General features: G+C 44.1%; 1 protein-coding gene across 7 annotated transcripts; it reads left to right on the forward strand.

Annotated features, from left to right (window-relative positions):
* The first annotated feature begins 5391 nt into the window (after nt 1-5391).
* LOC117849551 (nucleoside hydrolase 3) lies at nt 5392-16232 on the forward strand. 7 transcript variants are annotated; one of them, XM_034731129.2, is made up of 13 exons: nt 5398-5695; nt 9296-9475; nt 9600-9710; nt 10639-10974; nt 11705-11881; nt 11980-12267; nt 12840-12962; nt 13791-13988; nt 14089-14324; nt 14407-14611; nt 14690-14995; nt 15245-15340; nt 15693-15831. In XM_034731129.2, the coding sequence occupies exons 1-12, from the start codon at nt 5474-5476 to the stop codon at nt 15293-15295; spliced, it is 2433 nt and encodes an 810-aa protein (XP_034587020.1). In that variant the 5' UTR covers nt 5398-5473; the 3' UTR covers nt 15296-15340; nt 15693-15831. The 7 variants fall into 7 exon arrangements, with proteins under 7 accessions (XP_034587023.1, XP_034587022.1, XP_034587020.1 ...); XM_034731127.2 differs by lacking the exon at nt 15245-15340 and having other exon boundaries at nt 14693-14995; nt 15693-16232; XM_034731126.2 differs by lacking the exon at nt 15245-15340 and having other exon boundaries at nt 5399-5695; nt 15693-16232.
* The last annotated feature ends 1505 nt before the right edge of the window (nt 16233-17737 follow it).

Consider the following 17737-nt stretch of genomic DNA (forward strand, 5'->3'; position numbering starts at 1 on the left):
AGGCAGCACCAAGTGGGGTGTCCCAGCGGTCAGGCCGTCAGGGGTTCAGGGGGAGGGAGGGCGTCAGGTCGTGGGCCCGGGGGAAGCCAACGGTAAGATTCACCACACCACTACACCAGTGGTATACTGGTATGCGGCGAGCTTGCACACGTGCGGGCACGATCACAGTAGCCTCACAGTGAATCGCTCTCAGAGTCAGAGGCTCGGAGCCTGGCTAGTGGGGGAGGCCGTGGACTCGGGTTAAAAAACGAGCAGGAGACGTGGCGAGCATTACCGCATCGGGTAAACTACTCGCCGATTCTCTTCTGTACGTTCATGCCAAGATATGGGCTGCTCTTCGTTACGTTTGACCGGGCCTTTTACTTTAATCTCCACCACGAGGCCACTGCTCTCGCCCGGCGTAAAGCAAGCATGAGGCCTCCAACCCGGCGCGAACAAGCATACAACAACTTGGATGCAGTTGTGTTTCTGAACTTGGGAGCTGGTCGAGAACTGAACAGAAACGGCCATCACTGCTCCAGCATGTTCTCGGTCTTCGACACCGAAAGGCATGCTATTTAGGAGTATGAACGGGGAATGATTCAGCTGAAATTTTAATGATCGTACTCGCTACTGCCCCTGTTCAATGCAAACAGCGTTCGATCTGCCGGGCCAACAAACGTTCCGGAGGACATGAAACATCATCATGGTACCCAAATCTTCGAAGGCACGAATAATGGCGTACGGGGTGCTAGTTAACTGGATGGAGTCATGGTTGTTAGCTGCGATGAGAGCCAACGCTTGATCAATGTCGAAAGGTGTGGCCACGCAGACTGCACTTGGCACCATCATTAGGGGATTTGTTTGCATGAAACCAGCAGCCCAGCACGCAGAGCGGCAGAATTGAAGCGTACGAAGTTTCTGAAGGAAAGTTCGGACGTACATGACATCATTGTACCGTGTTATTTGTTTTAAAAAAAGTGCTGTACATCTTTCGTGAGAAAGACTCCACAGGATCGATTTGGCCGGTGCTTCTGCAGTGGCTTTCTACACGATGGAAACACTACTGTACTGTGCATCGGGCAGCTACCCCGACGTCGACCGAGTGAGTCGTCGGCGTTCAGATTTCTCACGAGGCTCGCTCCATTCGGACGATGGTCCAGGCCGGCGGTGGGATTTTAGATGCGATCCAAGACGACTTGGATTTTTCCGTGACCATCTTCGCGCGGACCACCACTACACGCTAATTAATACAGCCGGAGCCGGGCCGCACGCTACCACGTTTGCCTCGTCGTAGGCCGTAGCCCCGTGTGTGGACGTCCATGCGGCCACCGGTGACCGGTGTGGTGGGTGGTCTCCTCTCCCTCTCGGTCGAGATGTATCGTCGTCCCGGCTGATCGCTGGCTTGCATGCATGCCGCGACGGCCGTCGTCGCCCTGGCAAGAGACCGACCGCTAAATGAACAGGGCCCGTACGCCAACCAACCATCACCGCACCGGATCGACCTGCTCGCGCGGCGTCTGTGTGGCGGATGTGTACGGAATACCTATGGATACGACCGCGGAAGACGACGCCATGCTCGCCCGGGCCGTCCACGACGTCCGCCGCGCGTGGCAAGTCCGTAGGGCGTGGTGATGGGCTGACCGGGCCCCTCCCTAGCCCGAACGGTCAAACTGGGCTGGCAGTCACATTCAAGGCCCGTCACGCGGAGTGTCATAACTGTTGACATAATGGGCCAACCACACGCCACCGACCAATTTGGCACAGATCATACTGTTTGCTCCTTCTACACGGCCCAGAGCCTAATGGGCAGAACATGCAGGTACTAATCCTCCAAATTTAGCCCAGACAAATTTTACCTTAGCTAGAGAGGAACTTAGAAGTTGGCAAAGAGAATGAAATGTTTTATCCAATGACCAGTCTCCCCCACCTCACTCCTCACCGATAAATCTCTACTGCAACTAGTGGTCAGAATAACACGTTAGTGGCAAATGTTGACATCAAAAGCGGGCACGTATAAGAGTGCATGAATACGTGTAAATATTTTCTAGTTTTTTTAAAAAGAAATTAGTTTCCGAAAAAATGTGAGTCCCGATAATCCGTTATGTGTCACCAGTCACCACCACCGGGAACTCTCAACCTGAACGGCCGCCACCTCAGGTAAGCGGGTCGTCTCAGCCTCACAAAATCCGTCCTAATTTCCCAACCAGCGCACCTGCTGATGGTGATTAAAACGTCTAAAGACCTTTTGGAGGAACTGGACAAGCTGAGGAAGAGGTCTGGGCGGGCGACGGAGACCTCACATGTGCAAAATGTAAAGTTAACTGGGTGCGCAGCTGCCTCCCGAAGGAGAACGGAGGTCTCGGGATACTTGACTTAGATAGCTTTGCGAGAGCACTACTGCAGTGGCTATGGCACGAGTGGGCAAATGACGACAAGGCCGGGGTTGGAACCGAAATACCATGCGATGACACTGGTCGACTCCTCTTCGCTGCATGTACAACTATAAGCGTTAGGAGATGGAAGGAAGACTAGCTTCTGTCGCTCTGGTTGGGTCGAGGGTCGCCGACCAAAAGACATTGCCCCGAACCTTTTTGCCCGCGCTAGAAATAAAAAGAGGAAAGTGCCAGAAGCGCTTAACGGCAACAAATGGATCTCGAACCTCAACATGACCAGTGGAATCTCACTTATACATCTCAGCGAGTTCATCGATCTTTGGAATATGATCCGGAATGTACATCTATGACCGGAAATCGACGACCAAATACACTGGAAGCTCACCAACAACGGAATATACACGGTGGTATCGGCTTACAAGGCTCAGTTCATTAGTCGCACCAAAGCGCCCCGCACCAACACCGTCTGGCAATAATGAGCACCGTCAAAGTGCAAATTTTTTGCGTGGCTCATCACCCAGAATCATATCCGGACCTCAAACCGACTCGCTCGACGTGGTTGGACTTACAGCCCATCTTGCCTTCTGTGTTGATGAACAGGCGAAACGGCCAAGCACCTACTAGCAGACCGTCGATACACGAAAAGAATCTGGTTGCTGATGGCTCAATGGGTGGGGACGCCAAGCATCCACCCCTCAAAGTAGAGACCATGTGCCACACCGCTCGAATGGTGGACCAACACAACTACCTTGCCGAGCGCACTGCGAAAAGCTCTGCGAAGCCTCACGCTACTAATTATCTGGGAGTTGTGGAAGAAGAGGAACACAAGAATTTTCTATCGCCGCGAGGCTTCTCCGACGTCCCTTTTTGCTAACATCAGGCAGGATCCTGGATCCTGGCCGGTGCAAAGGACTTAGCGACTCTTTTATCCCGCGAGTAGTCTTTCCTATTTTTCGAACCGGCTAACCGGCTTGTACACATCTCTGCTTTATCAATGAAATATGCACTGTCTTGGTGCTCGTTCGTTAAAAAAAAATCAGTCAATTGGAGTTGGAGATTGCACGGACAGTAGTCCAATCGTACATTCGCAAGCAGCTTTACGTCAGCAAACTCTCTCTCTCTACGGAGTGCAATCAGCTAGCGGGTATCACGGGTCAATGATTCACGTAATTTGCTCCATGCTGACCGCACATGCATGCATTGCATCATCCATCATCACAGACTTGTTCCTCCTCCGCTCCGATCCGGTCGTCGGCGTGATCGTGACTCTACGAAACTAACCACCTTGTCAGTTGTCACCACTGGACCTTGGCCCAACGCCCGTTTTTGTCCGATCCACTCCGGCAGGGCAACTCATGCACGGGATCACCTCCGGCCCCGAGAGGGCCAGAGGCCGGATGCCACGCCGGCCAGTCGTTTCGAGCCGAGACATGGGCCGGAGGGAGTAGGGGGTGTTTGCTAACCATAAGTTGCCACATCTAATATTAAACTTGCCACGTCTAATTTGGTAAGTGTTTAGTTGAAGAATAAAATGGGGGCACGCCATAGCCAGTCCGCATCGCTCCAGCGTGAGAGAAGATAATTCCTTTTTATCGATTTCTTTAGGTCCTGTTTGGCATGGCTTCAACTCCGGGTGGAGCTGCTCCATTCCAGAACTCCACATGGAGCCAGCTCCATTCCAAAACTCCAGAACAAAAATGGGATGTTTAGCTAGATGGGTGCTCTCAGCTCCAAAAAAGATCGATTTCAGTGTGGATTGCCATTGTTGCCCCCCAATTAAGGCCCACTTGTCATCCTCTCTATCCCATCTTCTTCTTCCCCTTTTTCCACTGCACTGTGCCGCACACGGGAGACCCTCCACGGGCGGCGAGGTGGGCGGCGGGGCTGGGCGGCGGGCAGCGGGGTGGGCGGCGACGGGGGTGGCGACGGGCGGCGGGGCAGCTTGGGCGGCGACGGGCGTCGCCGGGCGGCGGGGCCAGCCGGCCACGGGGGCGGCGACGGGCGGGGCTTTGGCGGCGAGTGGGGCTCGGGAGAATAGAAGGGAGAATAGAATGAAACATTTTTTTGTGTAACCAGTGGCATTGGTGGGTAATTACCCACCAACTCCACGAGGAGGTTCAAAAGAGAGGTTTCTGGAGCAGCAAAAGAGGTGCTCCAAAACTCCACCTCCATTTGCACTACATCTCCATAGAGTTGGCAACTCCATGGAGTTTTGGAGTTGAGGTGTTTGGCTGAATTTTTTTATGAAGTTGCTGGAGTTTAGGAGTGGAGCCGTGCCAAACAGAACCTTAATGTATTGTTCTGCTGCCTGTCAGAGGAGCAGCACTGGCGCGGAGCCTCTAGCTCCTCCATCGGTGGAGAAATATGTTGTATTTTTCTTTTTTTTAGCACCATTAGATTAATTTGGTAGCCATGTTGATTATATGTTTACAATAAAATCTGGACAACACGAGGTGTTCATTCTTGAATGTATAAATGGGTTAACATTCATTCTTATCTCAACAAAAAAAAAATTACAGATAAAAAAATCCGTTGTCTCATTACACTCGTTGCAATAGGAGTTTTCACTTTAACAATATTTTTACTAACACATGTTAGTATGTTGATTTACCTACTGAAAATAAATGATTTTGAGGTGTTTTTACTAATATATGGCTAGCAACTTAATAGATGTCACAATTTTTTGCCAAACATTCATGGCCGGCAATCTAAACAGCGACCACACTAATTTTGCCACACCTTAATTACCAACCAAGCAATTTATTTTTACCTTACAATGTGTCTTGCCACGACGTAGCTGGTACCTAATGTCAGGTGTGGCGAATTATGGCCGTCAACGGCGGCACGTTCCGGATGGCACCAAGGCAAGAGGGCCTGCACGTACGAGAAGACATGGAGCACGCGCGCAATAAACAACGTGCTCCAGTCGCGTGTGCACAGTGCACGGCACAGCCGCCTCCCCGGCCTGCCCTACGCTGACACTCGTGCCCTCATTTAATAGCTCGGCCCGGTGTGTTGGCTCGCACGCCTCTCCCGAGTGCCGCAGCAGCCAGCTCCGTCTTCTCGTCGGTAGACGACGATCAAGCTAGCTCTTTGCGATGGTGAGCGGGTGGACGAAGAAGACGACCTCGTTGCTGCGTAAATGGAGGGCGGCGGCGGCGGTTCTGGTGGTGGTCGTGGCGGCCGTCTTCGTCGCCGGCTGCGTGGCGACGGAAGAGGCGGCGCCGCAGCGGATCCTGCTGGACACGGACATGGACACCGACGACTTGCTTGCGCTGCTCTACATCCTCAAGCAGGACCGATCCGAGTTCGACCTCAAGGTACGTTAGCGATGAGTGCTTAGTAAGTACAGTACTAAAATTTTTCGATCTCCTTGCATCGTCGTCTGTTGTACTTTGCATCCGGAGCATCAGGCATCAGCTAGGATTGTAATGCGCTTCAAATATGGCGTGGTTTTCCTCGCTTCTCAGAGCAAGAAAGCAAGGATTTCGATGCTTTCTGTTCAAACTTAGCTTAGCATACTAGTGTTGCCGTTAACTAACTAATGATCGTAGCAACGCAACGAGAGATGATCGCCAGATCTCTTTGAAGGAGCAAAGCAAAATGCGTGCAACGGGAGAGAGGTATAGATCGATCGACGAAGAATATCATCGTACTCTGCGTGTATGTTCATTCGTCGCGTCTGTATCGTCGATGCACAGCCTCTGTAGTCTGTGCCAGCTTGGGCCAGGCATTCATTAATTCATTCACCGTCTGGTCTCGATGGCTTGGTTGCACGTCCAAACAAGGCCGCGTCTGTTGCCTTTGCCTAGCGAGTGTAGCTGTGCAGAGCGAGAGCACTGCACACTGCAGCCTGCAGGAGGACAGGACTCCAAGGTCACGTCATTGATCAAATGATCAGCATAGTTACATATTTGCCGGAGATTGTTCGATCTAACTCCTCACATTGTTCATTGTTCAGGCCTTGTTCAGTTCACCCATAAATCCTAAATTTAGCACTATGCAAAAAGAAGATTCCCCATCACATCAAACTTATGGTACATGCATGGAGTACTGAATGTAGACGAAATCAAAAACTAATTGCACAGTTTTGTTATACTTTGCGAGACGAATCTTTTGAGCCTAATTGGTCAATATTTGGACAATAATTCACAAATACAAACGAAACGCTACAGTGTTGCTACAGTAATTTGGGCACCCCAAAGTTGGGCAACTAAACAAGACCTCAGTTCTCAATGAACCCTAATCTTTTTTTTTTCGGCCACAAGAATTTCCGTGCTTAAAGAAGTCTACCATTCCCGGTTATCAAGTCAACGAAATCTCACTCAATCCCCGAAATATCCCATCCAAGTTGGGTTCCCATTTCCCAAATGAGTACCTCTACAGTAACAGCGTTCCAAACCTTGTAAAAAAAAAGGAATTGTTCCTTCAAGAGTACTTCCACTGCACCTCGGTCTATGAACAGATTAGCACACGATCGAAGAGAGAATCAATCTCCCAACTGCAAAATCTTCTTGCCTAAGATAAACAAAAGCACTGATATAGTTCGATGCACTGTCATTAGTCGAGCATGATATACATATAAAATACAGTATATACTAGCTGTAGATAAGACAGTGATAGAGCATCTCGATCCCTGTCTGAGGCTTTGACCAAATGGTTCTGCGTGTGTATATATATATAGTGTTCTTAATATATACACCGCCCACACCGCAGCATATCCTCGAAAAGAATCTGTGAGAGAGGAACTATATAAGTAATTTACAAAGAGAATTTTGTGCGGTTTAAATTGTCGGTTGAAAATGCGTGTAGTATATATACATACTCTATATGTAGTAGCAAAACTTTCTGATTCTTTTCCTCTTATGCTAAGAGATGCACCGGATCATCACCCATATCTGTATCGATTTGTTTAGGCTACTGCCGCTCTTTTATATTAAAAGGAGATATTTCATGGGGAATGCTTTCGTGCTCGAAAGGAGGGGAACGTATTTGGTTCAAACCATCTAGCCCGTACAACTTTGGAAACTATCGATCAAGACCACAAGATGCTAATCCAATGGATAGGATTAGTGGTGCTGCATCAAAAGTGGCCGGTGGGTGGAGGGGCTTAACTGCAAAATAATCCCACCACTAATCCTATCCACTGGATTAGCATCTTGTGGTCTTGATTCATAGTTTCTAAGGTTGCACGGGGTAAATAGTTTGCACGAGATACGTTCCCCGAAGAAGAGCGTGCAACTTCTAGAGTTAGTAATTCAGTGGCAAATCAGGGATCAGTCGTAGGGTCAGCTTCTGTATTTAAGGCCAGACCATAATTTTGGGTAGACCGCATGACTAACGAGAACAGTTTCTTCGTATCCTTATATGGACTTCAATTAACCTACTAAGAATACACAATCACCTAACTAGCTCTGCAACTAGGTGATGAGGCTGCATGGGGTGGTGCGTGTTGCATGATTGCATCCTAAACATGGCCTTTCGGTACATGCCAACAATCCGTCAGGCAATTGGTCAATGGGCTAGTTATAGTGAAAAACATGTTAAATTCTGTAATATTCTGTGCATGTTAAGTTCTCTGCATTTTAAAAGGTGAATATACAAGTGTTTCATGAATGGATTCTAGCTTGATTTTCTTTTGAGCATAATCTAGCTCGATTGCTTCGGTTATTTTTTTGAGAGTTTTTTTCATTACTTTTTTTTTTGAGAAAGGGTTGGATTTAATTGATACAAGGCTATTACATCCAGCACCTTGACAGGGTACCCGTGAGTAAGAAAGAGTTAAGAGTCGTCAAAACTGAAAAGCCCAGTTAGTTCTGAAATGTGGGCTCAGGTTGGGCTCCCGTAGACAGACTCAGGTCTCTCGATGGCCTGCCTTCTCGTAGATGGGCCGGCGAGGTGAGGGTGACTGACTGGTGGGAGGGAGGGAGGTCAGGTGGTGGATGGCATGCCGCCGGCCGCCGGCCGCCGCAACCGCCAGGCCGCGCGGCCGGCCGGTCACCCGAGACGAGTGCTAGGGCACGCGCGGCGAGTCAGAGTGCCTTGCGATGCCGGTCACTGAAGGGAGGCGGAAGCCGGCTGCGGGGCATCATGGCGGCGCAGCCTCGGCGGCAGGCGAATCCAAAACGGGTCGCGCCAGTGCGCTCTGCACCTCTGCGTTTTCTCCACGGGTCTCAATGACACCCGCGGATGGATGAGGAGCTCCGCTTGAGTGGGGTGGGGCAGAGGCCAATCGGTTGAAGTGGCAGAATGGTGAGATACCAAGGAGGCCTGTTCTCTCTTCACCATCCACCACAAAGACAAATATGAGATATTTGGGATCAAATGTGGTCCTTTTGAGGAGTCTCAGTAGTCAGATTGGGATATTGTCATACTAGGATAATGCACTTAGTCAGCTACTTTGCCTCTTGATTCTGCATATTTCTGATGATATGGATGGTGCAGTGGTGGTAGTGCTCCAATTGATCAGCCTGTTGTAGTTCCTAGAAGAGCCGTCGGTCGCTAGCTGAATGTAACTGGTGCTGAGGAACTTCAAGTTTGAGAAGAGAATGCACAGTGATTGATTCGAGGAATCGAGGGCAATATGTGTGGTGGTCCTCGATTGCTGTAATCATGATGGTGCTGCCAAGCTTTGTTTGTTGTGTTGATCTCAGAAGAGGTTGTCTCTGGAGGCTTTGCCAGGGAGTGTAAAGCTGGTAGTTTTAGTTGAATGTTTCTGTTCTGTTTCACTTGTTTGTTCCAGTAACCTCACTGCATGTGTGAGTTTATATGTTTCTATTACCAGACCCTAGGCACTGCTTTGTATCACTATCTCTGCTTCAGTCTTTTTTTTAACAAGATAAACTTCAGAGCTGGAGCAACTTTTGCTGGAGTCCAGTTGTTCTATAATGCATGATACATTTTCTTGTTTACATAAGCAGGCAGTTACCATCAATGTGAATGCGTGGAGTGATGCTGGACATGCTGTGAATCATCTGTATGATATACTCTATATGATGGGCCGTGATGACATCCCAGTTGTAGTTGGTGGTGATGATGGAATATCAGATTCTGGCACCATACATCCAAATGTCGGTGGTTATTTTCCACTGATTGATCAGGTACAAAGTTCTATCTTACCGTCCTCTGTAACTTTGTTATCTAGAGACTACTCATCTCTCAAGAAAGGGGATTTATCATTTCTCTTGTTTGATTCCTAGAAACTAACATTAGGTTAATATTTAGGGCATGGCAACATTTGGAGGCTGTCGGTACAGGCAAGCTATTCCACTAGAAGGTGGTGGACGGTTGGATGTAAACACAAACTTTGGAATCAGAAGGGGTTTCCTTCCACAGGTAACGCATCACTTTTTGTTTCCCTTGTCGATGCTCAAGTAGATCTCTATATGCAGTGGAGGAGCTTGGATTGAAAATGAGTGGGGTCAATCAAGTAACAGAGGGGGGCAGAATTAAGGGCTTCTTAAAGAAATTTCCTAAACCAGGGTGGGGTATGGCCTACTTTGGCCAGCACTAAGCTCCGCCCCTGTCTACAGGTCTCTCAGAATGAAAATGCACATGTTGGCAAATTCCCATGTCCTAAAATTGGTCAATTAGTTTATCGCTGCATCATCCGACAGCTTATTTGATTTCTAAAATAAATAAATTAAAGTTTGGCAGTTGACTTAGTACTATCACTTGAAAAAAAAAAGATCCTAATCCATATGGAACATGTGCCAAACACACTTTGGTCCTATGTTTCCCTTTTATTTTCACTAGCTTAGGCATTTCATGCTGCTAAGTGGAGTTGAAATTGTGTAAACTATCAGCATGAATTATTTACCATGAGAGCTTGCTCTGCATTCTTCTTGTAATATATATTTTCGTTAGTCTTGGGAGCTCCTTTCGGGTTATTTCATGGACCTTTCCATTATCCTTTAAGACTTATGGACAGCATATTGTAAAGATTAAAAATATAGAAAGGTGGCCACTAGAACCTACCGATGTGTCTAAATGTTTTGGGCAATCATTCATATTTCAGCTGGTGTCAGATTGTTTTAAACTTTGAAGATAACCTGATTAGTGGGAAGTTATTCACAGTAAGGTACAGCACTTGTATTTGCACTTTGTGTGAGACAGGCTGATGCAAAATAAAAACTAATTTAGGCATACTTGTTGCTATATTCAGTGATCACGTTAGTGTGCTTTATGGAAGACAAGCATGTCTACTTTGATTGATTTAGTATTTACAATCAACTCTGTGTCACTATTTTAATCTGTAAAACAGGGTCACAGAAGATACATACCACTTCAGCAACCTACAGTACAACAAGTAATGATAGACACAATATCTGCTGGCCCTACAACTGTTATTCTCATAGGAGCACATACGAACTTTGCTATTTTTCTCATGACAAATCCACACCTAAAAAGAAATGTGGAGCACATGTACATTATGGGTGGTGGAGTGAGATCGAAGAACCCTACAGGTTGCTGTCCAAAAAATGCTACCACATCATGCACGCCAGAGCAGTGTGGTGACCATGGTAACTTGTTTACCAGTTACTCTACCAATCCGAATGCAGAATTCAACATATTCGGAGATCCTTTCGCCGCATACCAGGTGTAAGCTTTACATTTGCAAGACAATATCTTTGTACATCTTTCATGGAAGTTTGAAAGTGGATTTTGTAATTTCATTTCAACTCCTGCATTTCTTAATTTGGTCCCCTTTGTCTCTTTTATCATTTACTTTTTTATTTTGTCTACCCTCCACGACAAATTCTTTTGTGAGATTATAAATCACTTGTTAGTAGTCACTTTGTTACTCATTTCATTTTATGGTTAAGTGTGCTGTAAACTCTTTGGTACCTATATGTGCTTAATCTTGCATTCATAAAAGCCAGTAATGCATGAATCTATCTTCAGTTCATTTCAGCTGTAGTTAATTTCTCATATGCCACTGGGATAATGCCCAATCCGCCACCAAATAACTCACGCACCCTTTTAAGCCATCACTTTGCAAAAATTCTATCCCCTCCATGCCATTGCTGTCACTTCACTGTTAATTTAGCTACTGAGTAGAGCATAAAGGTCACTTTTACTCATTATTTCCCAGAAATGATAACATAAAAGAAGATAGCCCCTCACTATGACACTACAACGAGATTCCTCTTGCTCTCATGCTTACACTTGGACCCCCATCAGAAATAGCCTTTTCTTCATTTATCCCCAAAGTTTATAATGATGGGCAAAGCGATCTTACATATTTGTTGGCAAATTGTGGATTGAAGAGCTAAGCAATAGCATAGAAGGATTTTTTTCCCAATTAGCTAACATACAAACATCACCAGGTGTTTCATTCTGGCATTCCAATCACACTTGTTCCTCTTGATGCGACCAATACAATTCCAATCAACGAAAAATTCTTCTACGAATTCAAACGTCATCAAAGTACGTATGAGGCACAATACTGTTTCAAGTCTTTAAAGATTGCTCGAGACACTTGGTTCAATGATCAATTCTATACAGTAAGTTCATGCCATTTACTTCATTTCATTTGCCTCATGTTTTTTTTTTGAAAAAAATTCCTGGTTATTTAATTTTTTCTTGTCTTTTCCTTGTTTAGAGCTATTTTATGTGGGACTCCTTTACTTCTGGTGTTGCCATCTCCAGCATGCGCAATGATAAGAAGGGTGAATTTGGAAATGATTTTGCTGAGCTTGAATATATGAACATTACAGTTATAACTTCAAACAAACCATATGATGTGCATGATGGTTCAAACCCATTATTTGATGGTCGTACAAATCCTAAGTTTGGTCTTCAAAAAGGCGGAGTTCATAGCGGTCATGTTCAAACTGGAATTAAAGATAGCTTCTGTCATGTGAAGGGAAGTAATAAAGGAAGATGTGAGGTACTCCAATATAGCAAAATTATTCTTAGGGAACAGTTACACAATTCATTCTTTTCCCTGATAAAAAAGTTGTTGCCGATAGATTAAACTTGCAAAAAATTCCATTAACTTCCCTCATGTGCATACCTTTATGATGTTGCCAGGCAGGCAGAGATAAGTTGTAAAGCATATTTGCTCGATCAAACCCAACGTTAAGAACCTCATGTCCAGCATGCCTTTAATTCTTCGATTTTAACTTGCCAAAAAGAAATCTCCAAACTGGCATGCCTCATAGCAACCTAGGGGTATTGTGGGCACTTTAGACCTTGATGATACATTTAAAAAGTTTAAGGACCCCACTATGCAATTTCCAAGTTAAAAGGACGTAGATGACATCCCACAACAAGTTTAAGGACCACCCATGCATTTATTTTCCACATATAATATTTAGTGAATAAGAGATTATGAGAACAGTGCAAGTGTTGCTTTGCTATTTAGGAGTATTGGACATTGGACAACTTACTCTTCCATTTTGCAAGTGAATAAGATGAAGTGCGGTGGAAACACAATTTCTGACTAATCATTTTTCTTAGGATGGATACACTAAGGAAGTCTCTGGTCCAGAAGCAGCCCACATTCGTGTTGCTACGAAGGCTAAACTAAACGTGGATAAGAATAGCCCCCTGGACAGGGAGTTTTTCAAGAGCTTCCTTGAGGTAAGCTCTTCTGCCTATCGGCTCATGTCACAAGATTTGCATCTTTAATTTTTTCATTATACCTATTCAGTGTCTACTATGTAAAGTTCAAATGAGCTAATAAGTTTGATTCTTTATATATTGCACATACCAGTTGCATTTTTTTTGTTTCTTCCGTTTTTCACCTTTTAGCTAGTGCCAAACTATTTACTCAACATCATCTTACCATCACAGAATTACACCACCATGAGCCTGTACTTTTTACAACTTATTGCTTTCATTGGATAATAGGTTACCCCCTCCTATTTAAATAGACATGTTTTAGAGTCGGCCATAAGAACTTAGAAAAATGACCATCTTACCCTCATTTAGTCCTTTCTAAAGAGTTCCTAATAATTGATGCATGCATGGCTGTTTAGGTGAAACGGCATGGGAAAACAAGTTATTAATGATGAAGTTAAGAAGGGGTAAGACTGGAAAAACTAGGATGAATCTGTCTAGAAGTTGTGCAACGACATGTATTTTGAAGATAGTAGAAGAGGCTAAAACGACATTTATTTTAAACCGGAGGGAGTGCTAAACTTAAATCTTGTGATCAGGAGTCTACTAATAATATAACGGAACCTTATTTGATGTGTCATTTTTCCTGGCAATCCTGCATGCACATTAGCCTTTGGTGATCAGCTGCTATTTGGGTAACTGATATTCTGTCACACAAAATTTTACAGGAAGAGGTGATGCACCTACATGCATGTGTTAATCTATGAAACTAAAATTTTTCTCCAATCATTCGTCAACTTCATTTATGTGGTATTGGTTCTACTCTTATAACTAAACTATGACCTGCAGGCACTAAATGTTCAGGAGAACTCTGGTCGTTTTGACTTTAAGGCACAATTTCCATTTTACGGAGAGATTCTTTACAGGCCAAACTTCAAACACAAAAACATTGGCAGACCTGTTATTGTTGACATGGACATGAGTCCTGGAGATCTTATCTCCCTAATATACCTCTTGAAGGCACCTATTGAAGCAATAGATGTAAAGGTACGGTTATCAGGAATGGCACAGTGTTGTGCTTCAATGCAGTTAAAGGTTGTTTTTTTGTATTTATTTTGATGCATATAATTTACTATAATGGTTACAGGGGATTTTGGTCAGTGGCAATGGTTGGGCCAATGTTGCAAGCATTGATATCATTTATGATATTTTGCATATGATGGGACGGGATGATATTCCTGTTGGACATGGTAATACCACTGCATTAGGCACTCCAAGTTATGGTTGCGACTATGTCAGTATTATTCCACAAGGCAGTGGAGGACTAATTGACTCGGACACTCTCTATGGACTAGCTCGATCATTGCCAAGAAGCCCTAGAAGGTATCTTATAGTCACCAGATGACCATGTACAAATAAGTGCACATGGCCGAGATACTTACAATTTTATGATTTCCATTGCTAGGTATACTGCTGAAAATTCAGTAAAACACGGTGCTCCTAGAAACACTGACCATCCAGAACTTCGACAGCCATTGGCTTTTGAAGTTTGGCATTCTATTAAAGAGCAGCTTGATCCAAGCGAGAAGATCACTATTCTCACCAATGGACCTCTTACAAATTTGGCCAATATCGTGCTGTCTGACAGGGATGCAAGTTCTTTAATAGAGGTCAGCTGTTTGATACCTTCTTTCAGTTTTATTGCTATTAATTTCAGTTCCAACGGTATTGATCTATGCTAATTGCAGAAGGTTTATGTTGTTGGAGGCCATATCAGAGATGAAAATGATTCCAAGGGAAATGTGTTTACTGTTCCATCAAACAGATATGCAGAGTTTAATATGTTTCTTGATCCGCTGGCTGCGAAAACAATCCTGGAGTCCTCTCTGGATATCGCACTGATTCCTCTTAGTTCTCAAAGAAGAGCTGCTTCCTTTCCATCTATCCTTGAAGCTTTAATGCATGCTGATCACACTCCTGAATCAAGTTTTGTGCACCACTTGTTGCTCTTGCTGCATGATCTTCAACTGAAGCATAGGCTTTACCGCCACATGGTAAATGTCTGCAATTCCTTTTATTTTCTCCAACAACTTTATCTTGCCAAAAAAAAAGAGAATCCCAGAAATTTCGTTCGTGACATAGTATAAATGACTCCATAAGAATTCACAAATCCATACTCTGCAATGCCTTGCAAACTGAACTTGCCTATCGGGAGCCCTAGACTAAATCATCTAATTGATAGCAGGGCACTCAACTTTTCGGTCGAGGAAATACTGAGTTTACATTCGTTCCTTTTTGCTTAGGTTAACCTGAACCTACCTAATTGCCAATCTAATGTCCGAGGAGTCTCATAACCGGGGGATTACTGTACAGTAACCTGGCACTTCCATTTTCCTCAGGTTTTTCTTTCAAACATTCAACAACTATCAACTTCAAATAGCATCTAGATGACAGTGAACAAAAACAGCTTGAAATAACACTTTCACCTCTGGTCGTGTGTTTGATAGCTTGTGGCGCTCCTGTTGTAATGGTTTGATATCATATTTTTCTTCTCTAATGATATGATATTTGCAACTCTCCTCTGAGAAAAGATAAGATACTTTCATATAGAGATTTCTGGGATTTAGATCCCTTGCCCCAAGAGCTATTTGAAACAGAGCCTAAAACTGCAGCTGTGAAAAGATGTCCTAATTGTCGTAGTTGATTCGCTACTGATTGTGTTTTTTGGGGTTTATATCATCATAAATATAGGATATGTTTCTGGGAGAAGTTCTTGGTGCTGTTTACTTGGTGGAAGGATTAAATATAAAACCATCTTTGCAACTGAAGCCAATAAGCATTGTTACCAACAGCACAGCAAGCACGGATGGGCAGATTGTTCTCGACAAGCAGACTGCAGGTTCAGTGAAAGTATTAGTTGATTTCAGCACTGAACAATATTACAGTCGGCTCGCCAATTCTTTAGGCAACAAAGAGCAATCTGCCGTTATTGGTAGTTTCGAAGAACAGATTGCTGTCTGGAGCAGGCCACCTCAGAAATCGGGGACCTGAACATACAGCATAGCTTTTGTGCAGCAATGCTGGTGAAGCACGAACCATTAAGTTTGATTCCAGAGTACATACCTAGCTTGCATTCTTTTCTTTCTTCTTCTTGTCGTATCACGATACCTGAGCACACTAGTACAACAGATATAATAGATTTGTCCTGTTTATTTGGGCACCTGTAAACATATTTGTTTCTCTTTAGATGTAACGGCCATCATTGTTCAATAATATATATTTATTTATCTACCTCTGTAAGATTAAAATTTTTGCTTGTTTTCCCTAGTTTGGGTTGTTTCTTTGATTTGCTATTTGACTCTTTAAGACGAGGATGAATCATTGACAATATTTGGTGGGCGCATGGTTAAAAATAGAAAAATATCGAGGCTTTCCAAACTATGGTGTGTCAAGAACTCAAGATCGTGGTGTTATCGTAAACACTTGACTCTGGCCACTTGTCTCGGTAGAATGAAGGAACTGCAGTCTTGTTTACGGAGCAGAGGCGTGTGCTGGCGCTCTTCAGTGTATATCTTTCCACACTTGTTATTCCTGTGCAATGCGACCGATAACTGCAACTGGAAGGGAACGCCAAGGCAAGTAGCTGCTCAGAATGGCAGGCAATGCACTCTAGAAAGCCAGGTATACCAGTTCATTTGTCACAAGACTCTGCTTGTGCAATGCTTCATGGACAGGCATAACTGAAAGGTAAAACCTTCTCCTTGTTGATGAATGGGGAGCGTGTGTGTGTACTAAAGCTACATCTTTACATATGCCAAGGATGGATATGCCTGTATCTTTTGTTAGACGATACTCCCTCCGTTCCAAATTATAAGTCGTTCCAACTTTCTTGGAGAGTCAAAGCATCTCAAGTTTGACCAAAATTATAGAGAAGATCACAAAAGTTTATGGCACCGAATAGATATACTATGAAAATATATTTAGTGAAGAAACTAATGGTATCTATTTGGTATCATGAATGTTAGTACTTTATTGTATAAATTTGGTCAAACTTAAGATGCTTTGACTCTCCAAGAAAGTTGGAATGACTTATAATTTGGAACAGAGGGAGTACTATGCATCTTGGATTCTTGGTAAGTGGTCACGCACATCCAAATAGAATATATATGTTTCGTCTACTATCCCTTCGGTAAGAGGAGATATATAATTAATAAAAAGTCTCGTACATACGGATCAGGCAGCCGTTTAAACATCTAAATTTCAATAAGCTAAAATTAGTCCTGTCCTGTTTGAATCCGTGACTAATTTTTAGCCATGATCAAAGTCTATTCTATACCCTAGTGGGACCTGCCACAATGCATTCCCGCGCTGCTTGTTGGAGGGAAGGTATTTTAGTCTTTTGGCATCTGTGGTATGAAACTAAAATTTAGTTAGGAGTTAACTAATTTTTAGCCCTACCTTTAGTTCCCTGTTTGGATTATAGGAGATAATTTTTAATTGACTAAAGTTTAGCCCTAATGGCCATAGTTCATAGGACATCGATACAGTCTCAAAAGAAAATGTATTACACTTCTAATAGCATTGTATCTAGAGATGTATCTTTTTTCGCGAGGATAGAGATGTATTGTTTCAAGTAGAAAGAATTATATACTATAAAAGTATTATTTATGATGAATCTCATCTCATAACTGTAATCCTATATGATTTCTTATGTAGCGACTGTCAAAGCAATGTTTGATGGGATCAATAATAATCCTTATCTGACATATAGTTGAGACTTGAGAGCGGTTGTAGGA

The sequence above is a fragment of the Setaria viridis genome, chromosome 3 (assembly GCF_005286985.2).
Source record: "Setaria viridis chromosome 3, Setaria_viridis_v4.0, whole genome shotgun sequence".
NCBI lineage: Eukaryota > Viridiplantae > Streptophyta > Magnoliopsida > Poales > Poaceae > Setaria > Setaria viridis.